This window comes from Callospermophilus lateralis, chromosome 6 (genome assembly GCF_048772815.1).
Source record: "Callospermophilus lateralis isolate mCalLat2 chromosome 6, mCalLat2.hap1, whole genome shotgun sequence".
NCBI lineage: Eukaryota > Metazoa > Chordata > Mammalia > Rodentia > Sciuridae > Callospermophilus > Callospermophilus lateralis.
Window position 1 is genome coordinate 77,249,428 of NC_135310.1, and position 12,565 is coordinate 77,261,992.

Below are 12,565 nucleotides of genomic sequence, written 5' to 3' on the forward strand. Positions count from 1 at the left end.
CTCTTCCTCAGGGTCACAGAGAGCCTGGTTCTGGAGGGGGCTCCTGTTCTCACTGTCAACTGAAACTGACTTCAGGCTCCCTTGCCCCCAGATGCCTAAAGAGTAAACTCCGGCCACATCTGCCACCCCTTCCCCCTTCCCAGTCCAAGCTCTCCCGGCCGCCACTTAGCTCTCTTTCATCACTTCTTGCCCTCCACCAAACTTCAGAAACAGTGTTTGCACTTAATTTTTTAAGGACATTATATTGTCCTGGGACACCGCTTGGGTTTGGGTCCCCCTTCCTCTCCAAACCAGTGACCAAGATTTTCTTTTGAAATGCAAAACAGACCCTTCCCGTGATGACGTTTCTTAAGCATTTGAAGTGGCCTCGTCCCCAAGGATATTAGGGAGTCCTTTATGATCTTGAGACAGCCAGGCTCGCCAGGGCGGCCTGCACGTGCCTCCGGGGCACCGCCTGCTAGGTTTCTGCTCCTCCCCTGCTGTCCAGTCTTGAAGGAACCGCTAGTTACCAAACTACATGCAGCAAAAAGATTGGTCCCAATGTCGAAGCTATTTCCAAAAGCTACTCTCCTGATCGCTTATAGAGAAGTCAGAAAAAAGAAAAAAAAAATAGGGCAGTTAATGGTTGCGGGGGTTTAATTGGACAAGAGAGAAAAAAACAAAACGATTATTATATATGTGTTTTATACCAAAGAGTAATATACATCTTGAATTTTATTCTACGATGATTTATGTTTACACAAAACACGTTTTTTTGTTGATCTTAAAAGTTGAGTTGAAACTACAAAACAAACGGTACATACATTTTTGTCATTCAACTGAAAAGTCCTATTTTCTCTTGAGTTTATTTTAAGGAAACAAGCCGACCCTTAAAAAATTAAGAAAAGTGGCACTTTTTAGATAAGGAAGAATATAAAGTTAAGTCACAGAGAAAGTTTTTCAAGCGGCAATCGAGTTTTAAAATTTATTTTATTTGAGAAGTTTTAAAGGGCTTTAAGGTTAAATTTATATTATTAAACACATACAGAATTAAAATTCCATGACCCATTTTAAAATAACTATCAAAAGAACAAGGGGTCTACAAAAAAGGGGGGATGATTTTCATGGTAATTTATATGGGCGACTGAGTGATAGATAATGTAGCATTGTATTCCTAAATGTGGGTGATTTAAATATTTTTGAACCTGTCACCAATAAGAAAAATCTACGGAGTAAAATTTGAACCTAATGCTATGCTCTGCACGGAGCGGGCGCTACTTGAACCTAATGCTTTGCTCTGCACGGAGCGGGAATGTTCAAATGAGAAACGACCGACTGGTAGCTGTGAATTCTCCCTACCTCCCCAAATATTCCGAGTTGTAGCAACATAAAGTGATAAGAATGTGGGACCGGGAATTAAGACTCCTGTAAAGATTCTAGATATGCTAACTTGGTGGTTTTCTCAGTTTAAAGACAGAAGACTCCGCCTTTCCAGGCCCTGGCGAGAAAATCTGGAGATTACGGGGCCTGGACAAGGCTTGTGGGAGGCAGCCAGAACGATAGGGTTCAGCCAACGCTAGGCTGGCACATCCAAGCCAGATGGCGGCGCTTTTCACTCCACGTTTTTTGCTACCTTGTAAGGAAGTGGGCGCGGGCAGAGCGGAGTCGGTGCCTCCTGATTGGCTATCTGTGTCGGGGATTGACAGGTTCCTAGGCTCCGCCTCCACTGCTTTATTGACACTAATGAGCAAGTTCTTCCCAACGCTCTCCTGCCTGGAAGTGCTGACAGATCAAGGCAACAAATTTCAATTACAATCCCTAATTTGTGTCCGCAGAGTGTTTTTTACCCATGTTAGCCCTTTCTGGCGCATCAGTCGAGGCAGATCTTGCAGCAGCAGGAGGAGGTGGAGGGGGTGGGAGCGAAGGAGTGCATCAGTGAGAGAGCGCGAGAAAGACTAAGGGAAGGAAACTTGGCGGTCTCGTCGCTGGTTCCTCGGATCCCAACACCAGCGAGAAAGAGGAAACGACAGATTTCTTTTTGCCCGCGGCAGGGAAGGGGACAGATACGGAAGACCCCCCCAAGAACTGTTCCGTTTTTGGTGGGGCAAGGAGAGCGAGTGTGTGCGTGTGCCCGCGTGAGTGTATATGAGAGAGGGGCGGGCGGGCACCGGGCGGAGGGGATGGCCGAGAAGCGGAGGGGCTCGCCGTGCAGTATGCTAAGTCTCAAGGCGCACGCCTTCTCTGTGGAGGCGCTGATCGGCGCCGAGAAGCAGCAACAGCTTCAAAAGAAGCGGCGAAGGCTGGGCGCGGAAGAGGCGGCCGGGCCCGCGGACGACGGAGGCTGCAGCCGTGGAGGTGGCGCGGGCGAAAAGAGCTCCTCAGAGGGAGATGAAAGCGCTGCGCACCCACCGCCAGCTGGAGCGGCGTCCGGGCCAGCCCGGAGCTGCACAGACTTGGAGCCGAGCTGTGGGTCCCGAGGAGCTGCTGGTGAGTCGGCCCCTTCCAGCCCAACTTCTTTCCGGCGCGTCTCTTCCCTGGTCCCGCCCGCCCGTCCGCACGGCGGCGGCGAACCTGAACTGAGAGTCTGTAGGTGTGTGTGCGCGCGGCGAATCCTTAGGCGATTCAGCCTGGAGCGCCTTGGCCTTGGGTGTCAGATACAAGGCTCGCCACACAACCTGGCCACCCTAGATACGGTTAAAATGCAGCTTCCAGCCTCGCCCAGCAGGCTGCCGCCGCCCACTCGGCGTCCAGCATGGACAGCCGCGGCTGTTGGCCGAGCGCGGAGATGCCAATCCGTGCTTTTCTCAGCTGCCTCCCTTGGGGTTCCAGCCAATGGGTGCTCCTTTTTCTTTCCTAACTTTTAAAAGCCTGGGGCGGGGGGAGGGTAGAGCGACGGCATAACCCCCCCGAAACCGGAACGAAAGCCCTAAACCGTTGGTTTAAACCAGGAAGAGGGCGGCGTATTTGCAAAAGTGGTTTCCCCGGGGGTAGCTGAGCGGTTCCCTTCCCTATCCGTCCAGATTCTCTTGCCAAGGCCGACGGCGATCGCTCGGTTGCTTTTTGCGCTCTTCTCGCCGCTTTGCTGCTGGGCGTGAAGCGCTAAGCGTCGGGGAGCGGGGTCGGAAAAGGTTCCTGGAAGATGCCTCAGGCCGAGCCCAAAGCGAGACGCCTCAGAAGACTGTCCCAAAGGGAGGCCCCCGCGCATTCGCGACTTGGGGCGGGGGCGCCTGGCGCTTTGGCGGCAAGCGCTTCGAGGAGCGGGTTCCGTAGGAGTCTGCCTTCGGACTGTACCCCGGGACTTGGGTCAGACCGTCGGGCGTGTGTCCTACACCCTGAGGCAGCGCGAAAAATTTTGGGGCCTTGGCCTTGCAAAGCCCCTTCCCGGGGTTCTGGATTTGTGGGTCTGGAGGGCCGAGCGCCCCGCCGGGGCTGAGAGGCACGTCTGTCGATGGGCCAGTTCGCTCGGTGTCCCCGAAGGCACTGACCCTTTTCCCTCAGTACTTTTCTTCTCAACCGCCCGCCGAGGGGTCCCTCTTTCCGAGCGGCTTCCCCTCGGGAGCCCTCACCGGTCCTTTCTCTGCCCTTTGCTGTCCAGGCGGCTGTGAGGACGGCTTCCTGCCGGGCGCTTCCCCGCTGGCGTCCCCAGGAGGCTCCCCGAAAGGGTCCCCTGCGCCTGTCCTGGCCCGGCCAGGGACCCCGCTGCCCTCTCCCCAGGCGCCGAGGGTAGATCTGCAAGGAGCAGAACTCTGGAAGCGCTTTCACGAGATTGGCACCGAGATGATCATCACCAAGGCGGGCAGGTAAGGGGCGAGCTGCAGCGGACGCCCCCACGGACCCGGACGGTGGCTTCACCTAGTCCTCGCCCGGGTACGGAGAAGGGCCTGCAGCGCGGCAGGAGCTCTGGGTCGCCTTTTCAGACAGATGCGACAAGGCCCAGCCATAGTTCACTTTTGAGGCTGACTTTCCTATTTATCACCAAAAGCAGTCGGTGAAGGGCCCAGCCTGACCGCCCACTTGTTAGTGCCAGGAGAAAAGTGTTGTCGCCGCTAATGCCTCAACTATCGCGGCTGATGTTCCTCACTCAGGGCCCTTAGAGATTCGAGGTCATATTTACGTCGAACCAGGTATTTATTTAGGCTCCAGTTAACAGTTCTGGAAACAGGGAGTACATTCTTCTCCTTCCTCTTTTAAAGTTTTTAAAACCGTTTAGTCTTTAGCAGACTATGATCTGCCTTTTCAGATTTGAAACTTCCAGGTTGGTTCTTTCTCAGATTTCCTGGAACTGAGAACATGATGTATTGTGCTCTTTTGTTATTAGAATAGGATGAAAAATCCCTGAAATTCTACATTAATATGTATTCAATCATGTATAGCTATAAGAATAATTACCCTGATTTTTAAAAATACTTTTTGTAAATCTACAGATATGTGGTTAAATATTTTTCCTAAATAAAGTCCAACACATAGCCTTAATTTTCAGAAGAAATATAAAAATCTATAAGAAATTATCTTTTTTAAGTATGAAATTTTCAAATCCATCAGTAAAATAAATGGATTTGTTGGCTAGATCATATTATTTTGAGGCAGAAGAAGAGATATTTGATATTCACATTTAAAATTTTCAATTCATTTAGTGCAATGAAATCTATTAATAATATGTTCCTTAAAAGGAACTTTAAAAAGCACACACAACTCTTTCAGGGAGTACACATGGTAAAAACCTGGATAGCATAAAAGTATCTGAACTTATTAGAAATTACAAAAACATATTTTATTGAATCCATATGCTACCTTCTACATTTTCACAGAGCTTTTATTAATGATCCAAATTCAGTTTTCAACAACACAAAGCAACAGTTGTCTTATAAAGGATGTAGTTAAAGACCTTACTCTTTATCTTACAGGTGCACTGAAATAACACTAAAACAGTTTGCATATTAAACTGTTCTCATGCTTAGTTAGGAATAATGGACTTTCCTTTCTCTGAAAGTGGTCTTTACTAGCATTATTGTTTTAGAAAAAAAAATTGGTAAATAACTACTAAAATTTGTGTTATAAAGCTAAATTAGCCAAAATTAGATTAATTGGAAGTCCTAGATGTAAATCAAAGATGAATTTTTAAAAAAAGGAATTTCTGTATTTTTTTAAAATATGTAAAATAAAATTTGCTGTTCTATTTCTTGCTGTGCCCTTTTCAAAGGTTAGGTACCTTTTGATATATATCTCTGGGAAGCCAAGAGAAATGGGAATTTCATTTGTTTTAATTAGTGAAGGTTTGAGTAAGATTGGTTAAAATAGAAAGCATTTTTTGAGGTGTGATGGGGGAAGGAATTATTTGGTAAATATACATTGTGTTTGGTTTCTGCTTTCAATAAAGAAGTTTTACTATAGCTTTCAAATTTAGAGTAACTTTTGCACTTCACCTCTACCATGCTGCAGACAGGAAGTCCTGTCTCAATAAAGAACATATTGTTTGGTTATAGCATGGCACATTGGCTCCTTGTGGTTTTTAATAACCCCCTTTAAAATTTCACATTATAATATATTTTATCACTATCAGAAATTTGGAATTTCTATTTCTACCATTTGGTCCATTTTTATTTGTATTATTAAAGTAAATATGTTTACTGTTTTTGTTTTAAGAAGTAATGTGCTTGCTTTCTTTAATGCCATCACTCCCTCAGTGTAGGAGTAGTTCTTTTATTTTTAGCTATGTTGACATTTTAATAAACATGGAGCATATGCACACAGGGTGCAAAAATTACCTTTTGAAACCTTAGTTTAAATATGTTCTATGTTCTGACACTTTAAATTGCATCACCGTATGGAAAGCTATGAATTTGACTGCATTAAAAATAGAGATTAGAGAAGATATTTTGCTTTAATCATTTCTCCATTCTTAATCACAAACAAAAACAAAACCCAAATCTACTTTCTCCTCTCCCTTTTAAATAGACGCATGTTTCCAGCAATGAGAGTGAAGATCTCTGGATTAGATCCTCACCAACAATATTATATTGCCATGGATATTGTGCCAGTGGACAACAAAAGATACAGGTACAGTGACTGGATACATGACAATAAGAAAAATTGTAGGACTTTGTAGACTAGTGCCTGTTTCATTTGTGACTACTATGATCTTTGTTTCCAGAAGCCTGTAGAATTTCTAGATCCATAGTCCATTGTCCATGGATTTCAGCAGCCCAGATGATGTCTTTCAGGAAAATGTGGAAACTGAATTTTTGTTTCGTTTTTAATAGATACAGAAATGTCTTCAAACATTGAAGACTTTTAATAGGGGCCCATATGGTATTGCTAAACAAAATATTTTTTATAAAACAGTTGATAAACTAAATGTATTTTTTACATTGATTCATGTTTCAGTTAGGATTCTGAGAGGAAATGTTAGGTAAAGTTCGTAGATACACATTATAAATTTTCTTGATTTTTAAAAAAATTCACATTAATTTCCTTTATCTTTTTATACTCAAAATTATAAATGTTTATAGGCCTTTTCCATTTAATTTGAGAAAATTATCTAAGATTTTCTATAAATATGAAAAATAAAATTTTATAATTATTTATATTAAGGCATCTCTAAACTGGCAATGAATTGTTACCTTTTGGACTTTTTTGGTTGGTAGTTAACAATTTTCAAAAACATTTATAATACTTTCATTTTGAAAGAGTACATTTATCTAGACATTACGTAAACTTTGAAAAGATGTGTGTTCTTTAGTTTCAAACCACATTTTGTTCTTTTTTTCTTTTATAAGAAAGTAAATCTGCTAGTTTTTAATGGCAATGCTTTTTGTTTTTCTGAAGAGTTAAAAACACTAACATTTCAAAAAGCAAGTTTTGAGCATTGGAAGATTAGATAATGGATGCTGTTTAAATTTTGCTCCTCTTTGTTTCTTTTTAAATAGAGTGTTTAGTAAGTTTTAAAGTGAAATCAGATTTGTTTTTTCTCACTTAAAAATTTAGGGAGTTGTTTTTGCAGAATAGTTTTATGATGTCAAAAATATATAGATTTCTGGGGTTTGGGGTTGTGGCTCAGTGGTAGAGCGCTTAGCTTGCACACGTGAGACACTGAGTTCAATTCTCAGCACCACATTAAAAAAAAAAATAAATAAAACAAAGGTATTGTGTCCATGTTGAACTAAAACAAAAATTTTAAAAAATATATATAGATTTCAATTTATATAATGGCATATATGAAATACTAAAAAAATTGATAATAGGAAGTTTTATTTCAGTTTTGTGTATAAGTTGTATTTTATACATTTATTGATTTAATTAATGACTTAATTTTAATTATTTAATTTTTACTTATTTTAATTTTAATTGATTTTAATTAAAATAAGTCATTAGGAAGCTTTGCTTAAATTGTTGCATAACAGAAGCTAGAAAGCATGAAAGTTATTCTTTAAATGTGCTTGATTTAAAACTAATATGCTAATTTGTGCTTTGTGCAAAGGGAGATAATCTAATTCTTAATGAGCTAGGAAACTATTGCTTTCTCTTCTGAGTTTATGTCCTACCTATTTCTTCCTCCGCATCTCTTCCATATATTTTAGATGTTTTATTTTACTTAATTCATTCTTATCTAGTCTCTCACAGAAAGTATGAAAAATTTACATATTATTATGATGATGTTAGATTTTAAAAGATCCAACTGTAAAACATAAATTTGCTTTCACTTTTGTTGCTCCCTAAAAAGAAAGTTGTATTTAGCATACATATTTAGACTCTTTTATGAAGAATGTGTAACATTTATCCTCTTAGTGACTATGAAGTCTTAAACTACGTGATATGTATAATTTTGCAATATTTTGATAGAGCATATAACTCTATTTTGGTAGTAATGTAGTCATATCTACAGTGCAGTGTTTGCTTGCATTTCTAAGATTTCCTTTTTGCTTTCAAACTTTTTCAGTAATACTAAAATTTTTTTTCCACTTATTCTTTGATGTCAAAGACTGGTGGTGTTTGGTCAAGTTAAAATGATTGCCCCTTATTACAATGTAAAACAAGTAATCACAAAATACCAGAATCAGAAACTTATTTATTAAAATAATGTACCAACTAAAGAAATGTTTTAAAAATTACTCATAATTTTGTGCTGATGCATTTTCCCAAGAAAAGAAATTAAATAATAGAAGGCATTGAGCTCAAAAGGGAATGAAATGTCACCCTGCTTAAAACAAAGAGTCTCACCAGAGATGTGATGAAAATGTTTCCTGCTGTTTTTAAAAGAAATTTGTACATTACACAGGTAGAAATTTCTGAAACTATTTAGTTTCAGAAATTATTGCTATAAATTATATACCTTATTTTAATACTCAAAGGTAACAAAAACATCTAGGTCAATTTCATTTTATACTCTTTTCATCACTGACACACTAGTTTCTAATTTATAAATTTTAAATTAATATTAATAAATTACTGTCTGAATATAGGTTTAAATTTTTTAAGATCTTATGTTTAATTTGAAACATTGTTATTTAAATATATTCTTACTGAATCCTATATATTTGGTATGTATAATTAAACAACATAGGATATTTTGTCTATTAGAAAAGTAACATTTATTGGTTATACCATCATTTTTAAAGTATTATTTATATCTTGATTAGTGGTATTTGGAAACTACTTGAAGTAATTTTCTTACAAGAAAGAGAAATATCAGAGGTGAATCAAGGCCTACATTTAATATTATTTAAATTTTAAAAATTAAACTGAATACTTTATCCTAAACTTATAGTGTCATAACATTAGAAAAAATTTTAAATAACAGATAAGACTATTTTCCTATCAAAATATGATAATTTCCTCTCATCTTTCTATTATCTATCCCACCAGATTGTACATAACCTAAGATGGGAAATGATCTTTAAGGAAGTATGATACTTTAAGATAACTATCAAGTATTTTGAGATTTACTTAAAGATGATGTTGACAACTTCATAGTTTCTTCATGTCAGATGAACATTGGAAAATATCACACTATAGATAGAATTTCTAATGTAAGTGGGATTCATTAAAATTAAGTTATTTGAGTTTATGGGGGTGATAGTTTGCATATTTTTTGCTAAGCTGTTAATGTCCTACTTACTTTGAGTTGTCAGTAGGCCCCTGAAACTTCAGAAAGTTTATGAAAAGCGCTTGAAGTCTTATTCTGGGTATAAAGAAGAAATAAATTTATTTTAGACATTAAGTGTGCACATTTGATCTGATAATGTTGAGCTGGAAATTCCAAGAAATAAATAGTCCATAACCTGAAATCCTGTCTTTGCCTTGTAGGTATGTTTACCACAGCTCTAAATGGATGGTAGCAGGTAATGCTGACTCCCCTGTGCCACCCCGGGTGTATATTCATCCAGACTCACCTGCCTCCGGGGAGACTTGGATGAGACAAGTGATCAGCTTCGACAAGCTGAAGCTCACCAACAATGAACTGGATGACCAAGGCCATGTGAGTAGATGGCCTCTGTAATACACCACCATTGGATGGCATAGCCAAATCTATGCTGTGTCTGACTGAAGGAAATGGACACTTCTAAGATCACAATATTACTTTCCTGGTTGATCAGCATGTGCATAATCTGTCCAAAAATCAAGATTATATTTGCATCAGAGACTATGCTTTTGGTTTAAGTATATTATGAAACATATAATAGATTAAAACTAGATACTGCATTTGTATTGGAGAGAAAAAAAAAAAAAACCCAAGGCAGAGACTTTTATTTTAGCCAAAATATTTATGTGAATCTCAACAGGTGCTAGTTATTATACTCCAAATATAAATACTACTTGGGAGTTGGGTAAATGAGGATAATGATTTATTGTATCCTGCCTGCAGTCACTTCTTTTCTCAACTGAGGCTCATTGCTTCTCAGTACTAGCCCAGGCTTATGCTATTTGTGTGTCCCATCTTCAAGCTCCCAGTTGTTTTATAATGACATCTAATATGTCAAAATATGTTATAACAATAATTCCTTTTGTTCTTAAAACTGTTTAAACATGATATGTAAATTAAAGTTCAGCCATTTCAATAATACAGTCATTTTTAACACCTTATTAATTTTATGCAGCATAGTTCTTATGCAAGATTTCTATTTTATTATTTTAATAAATAAGTAACCCTGGATTTAAGCTGATTTCTGTTCAAAGTTAACATTTCTGTTAGGTTTCCATTATTTGAGAATGTTTTGATTGATGCAGAACTGAAATGCCTTAAAGAACACATAATACATAAAAGGAACAGCAACGTGTTCATTTCTCAAAGGAGTGACATAAAGATTGCATATTTATGAGCAAACCTTTAAAAAAAATACAAACTCATAAATTATAATATAGTGATGACAGGACTTGGTTTGCAAGTTGCTAGACAGTGTCTTAAACACTTTACCTTAATGAAAACCTTTGAGAACTAATTTCATTATAGTACATTTGCAGTGTCTAGATTTTCAGGACACATCTAGTAAAACCTCACATTGGTAGTGCTTTTGTTTATTAATTATTGCCTTTTATGATTTCAAACAGAATCAGAAAAATAATATAAATGTCTTTTCTGAATCCAACTTCATGCCCTACATTTTAGTGCATTATTTCATTTTCCTTCTTTTTATTCTTTGTGCTTATTTCTACAATTTAATATAGTCAAGTTGTAATGAATATTCTTCATTTCAGTTAAAAAAACATTGATTTCTTCTTTCTCATTGTAGGAGCTGTCTGTGAAATGTTGGTATGTTGGTAGCATATTCATTGAGAGTTCATTTTTAAATTTTTCTTTGTACAAGAAATTTTAGAAAAAATGTCACTTAGCATTAACTATTTTGGAAACTTAAAACTACCTTACCCTTTTTGAGTTTTCCAAGTATAAGAATATATCTTCTAAAGTGATTATTGAATCCAAAAGCTATTTACTGTCATATATAAAGTACAAAACTTCTAAAGTCAATACATCCTTTTATAGTTCTGATTCTTTCAGTCCAAATTACTGGCTTTATATCCAATATCTAATGTGTTTAATATTAGATGTAGATTTAGTGATTTATTATGATTTTTAATGTTGTAATTTTGTATTGGAGAGAAAGGACCCAACTTGGGTTAAAACAGCATTCTTCAGAAAATACAATGTATGTATGTGTATATGTATATATGTTTCTGTGTGTGTGTGTATATATATATATATACACACACATACATACAAAGAGTGATACACATATACATATAGCTAAAGAGAGAGATTTAAATAATTGGGTCATGTGATTGTTGGGGAGCTAGCAAGTCTGAAATCTGTAGGGTAGGCTTGCAGGCTAAAGAGCCAGGGTGAGTTGGTATTGCACCTTGAGTCTGAAGGTAGTCTTCTATCAGATTTTCCTTTTCCTCTGGGGACCTCAGTCTGTTTTCTTTTAAGGCCTTCAACTGATTGTATAAGGCCCACCCACATTATGGAGGATAATCTGTTATACTCTAAGTCTACCAATTTAAATATTAATGTTCCCTAAAAAATACTTTCACAGAAACATGTAAACTGGTGTTTGACCAAATATCTGGGTACTGTGGCTAGATAAGTTGATACGAAAGTTAACTATCAATATCATTTATTTAAAATATAAAAGGACAGGTTACAAATTGAAATTCAGCTCTGTAAATCTAAATAATTAAAATATTTCACTATTAGGAGAATAAAACACAGCAGAAACAGGTAAAATTTAGAGAAGTGTATAATTTATTTGGGAAATTTTTTAAGACTGTGGCAGGATGTACTAGTTTAATAAAAGAAGGTAGTTAATGTGTGTGGGGAGTAGGAAGAGAGCTGTTTCTATGCAATTTGGAAGCAAGGAAACTGCCTTTGTAAAAATGTATGTACCTGTCAGTTACACCAGAGGAGAGTGTGTAAGGGAAAGTGCTCTTTTCCATTAATCATTTTAAAAACATTGAAAACTTTGTAAAATGTAGTAAAAGATACAAAGGTATGGTCTCTGCCTTTGGTGAGTTTCTAGCCTAAATGGGGAAGGAAGGAATCTTTTATACAGTTTATCAATCCTGCTAGCTCAAAGAAGTAAAGATGCCACCTTGATCTGGCCAAGAGAAATTGGGTGTAGAAAGGTGTCTGTTATGTTTACTTAAAGTGTGCACAACATTAAAAAATTTACTTTGGCATGGAGTATATTTCCATTTTGGATTCCCACTAAAGTTTCTTTCTAAATACTCCCTGGTATTTAGAAAGCTGAAAAGTCACTTTGGGAAAACCACAATAATGTCATATCTCATGTGGTCCTAGGTCTAGTCACAGCCTGTGAGAATCTAATTCCTGCAATGGCACTGCATTAAATTAATAAAAATTCCAGACTTACATGGACTTCTCAAGTCACGATGCTGTATGCTTGCACATCCTTAGTAGAGTAGAATTGGGAACTGGGAGGACAAAAAAATGTAGGAAAGTAATTTAGCAAGTTACTGCTCATTTGAGTCCACAATTTTACTAGAAGTTATGGTACCTTCCTTTAGAATTAGAAGTGGGTGCTGGGGAAGGCAGAAGCTTTCACCTGAATGGTATGGTCATCTTGGTAGACCC

The 12,565-nt window shown here is 38.0% G+C and overlaps 1 protein-coding gene across 1 annotated transcript in view; it reads left to right on the top strand.

Moving 5' to 3' along the window:
* Positions 1–1,752: 1,752 nt before the first annotated feature.
* The window catches only part of Tbx18 (T-box transcription factor 18), a 29,885-nt gene continuing 19,072 nt past the window's right edge, over positions 1,753–12,565 (top strand). Inside the window, exons 1-4 of the mRNA XM_076858452.2 lie at positions 1,753–2,466; positions 3,575–3,779; positions 5,935–6,036; positions 9,283–9,454. Of these exons, the coding sequence (XP_076714567.1) occupies positions 2,160–2,466; positions 3,575–3,779; positions 5,935–6,036; positions 9,283–9,454 (786 nt within the window). The 5' untranslated portion in view covers positions 1,753–2,159. The remainder of the gene's footprint in view (positions 2,467–3,574; positions 3,780–5,934; positions 6,037–9,282; positions 9,455–12,565) is intronic.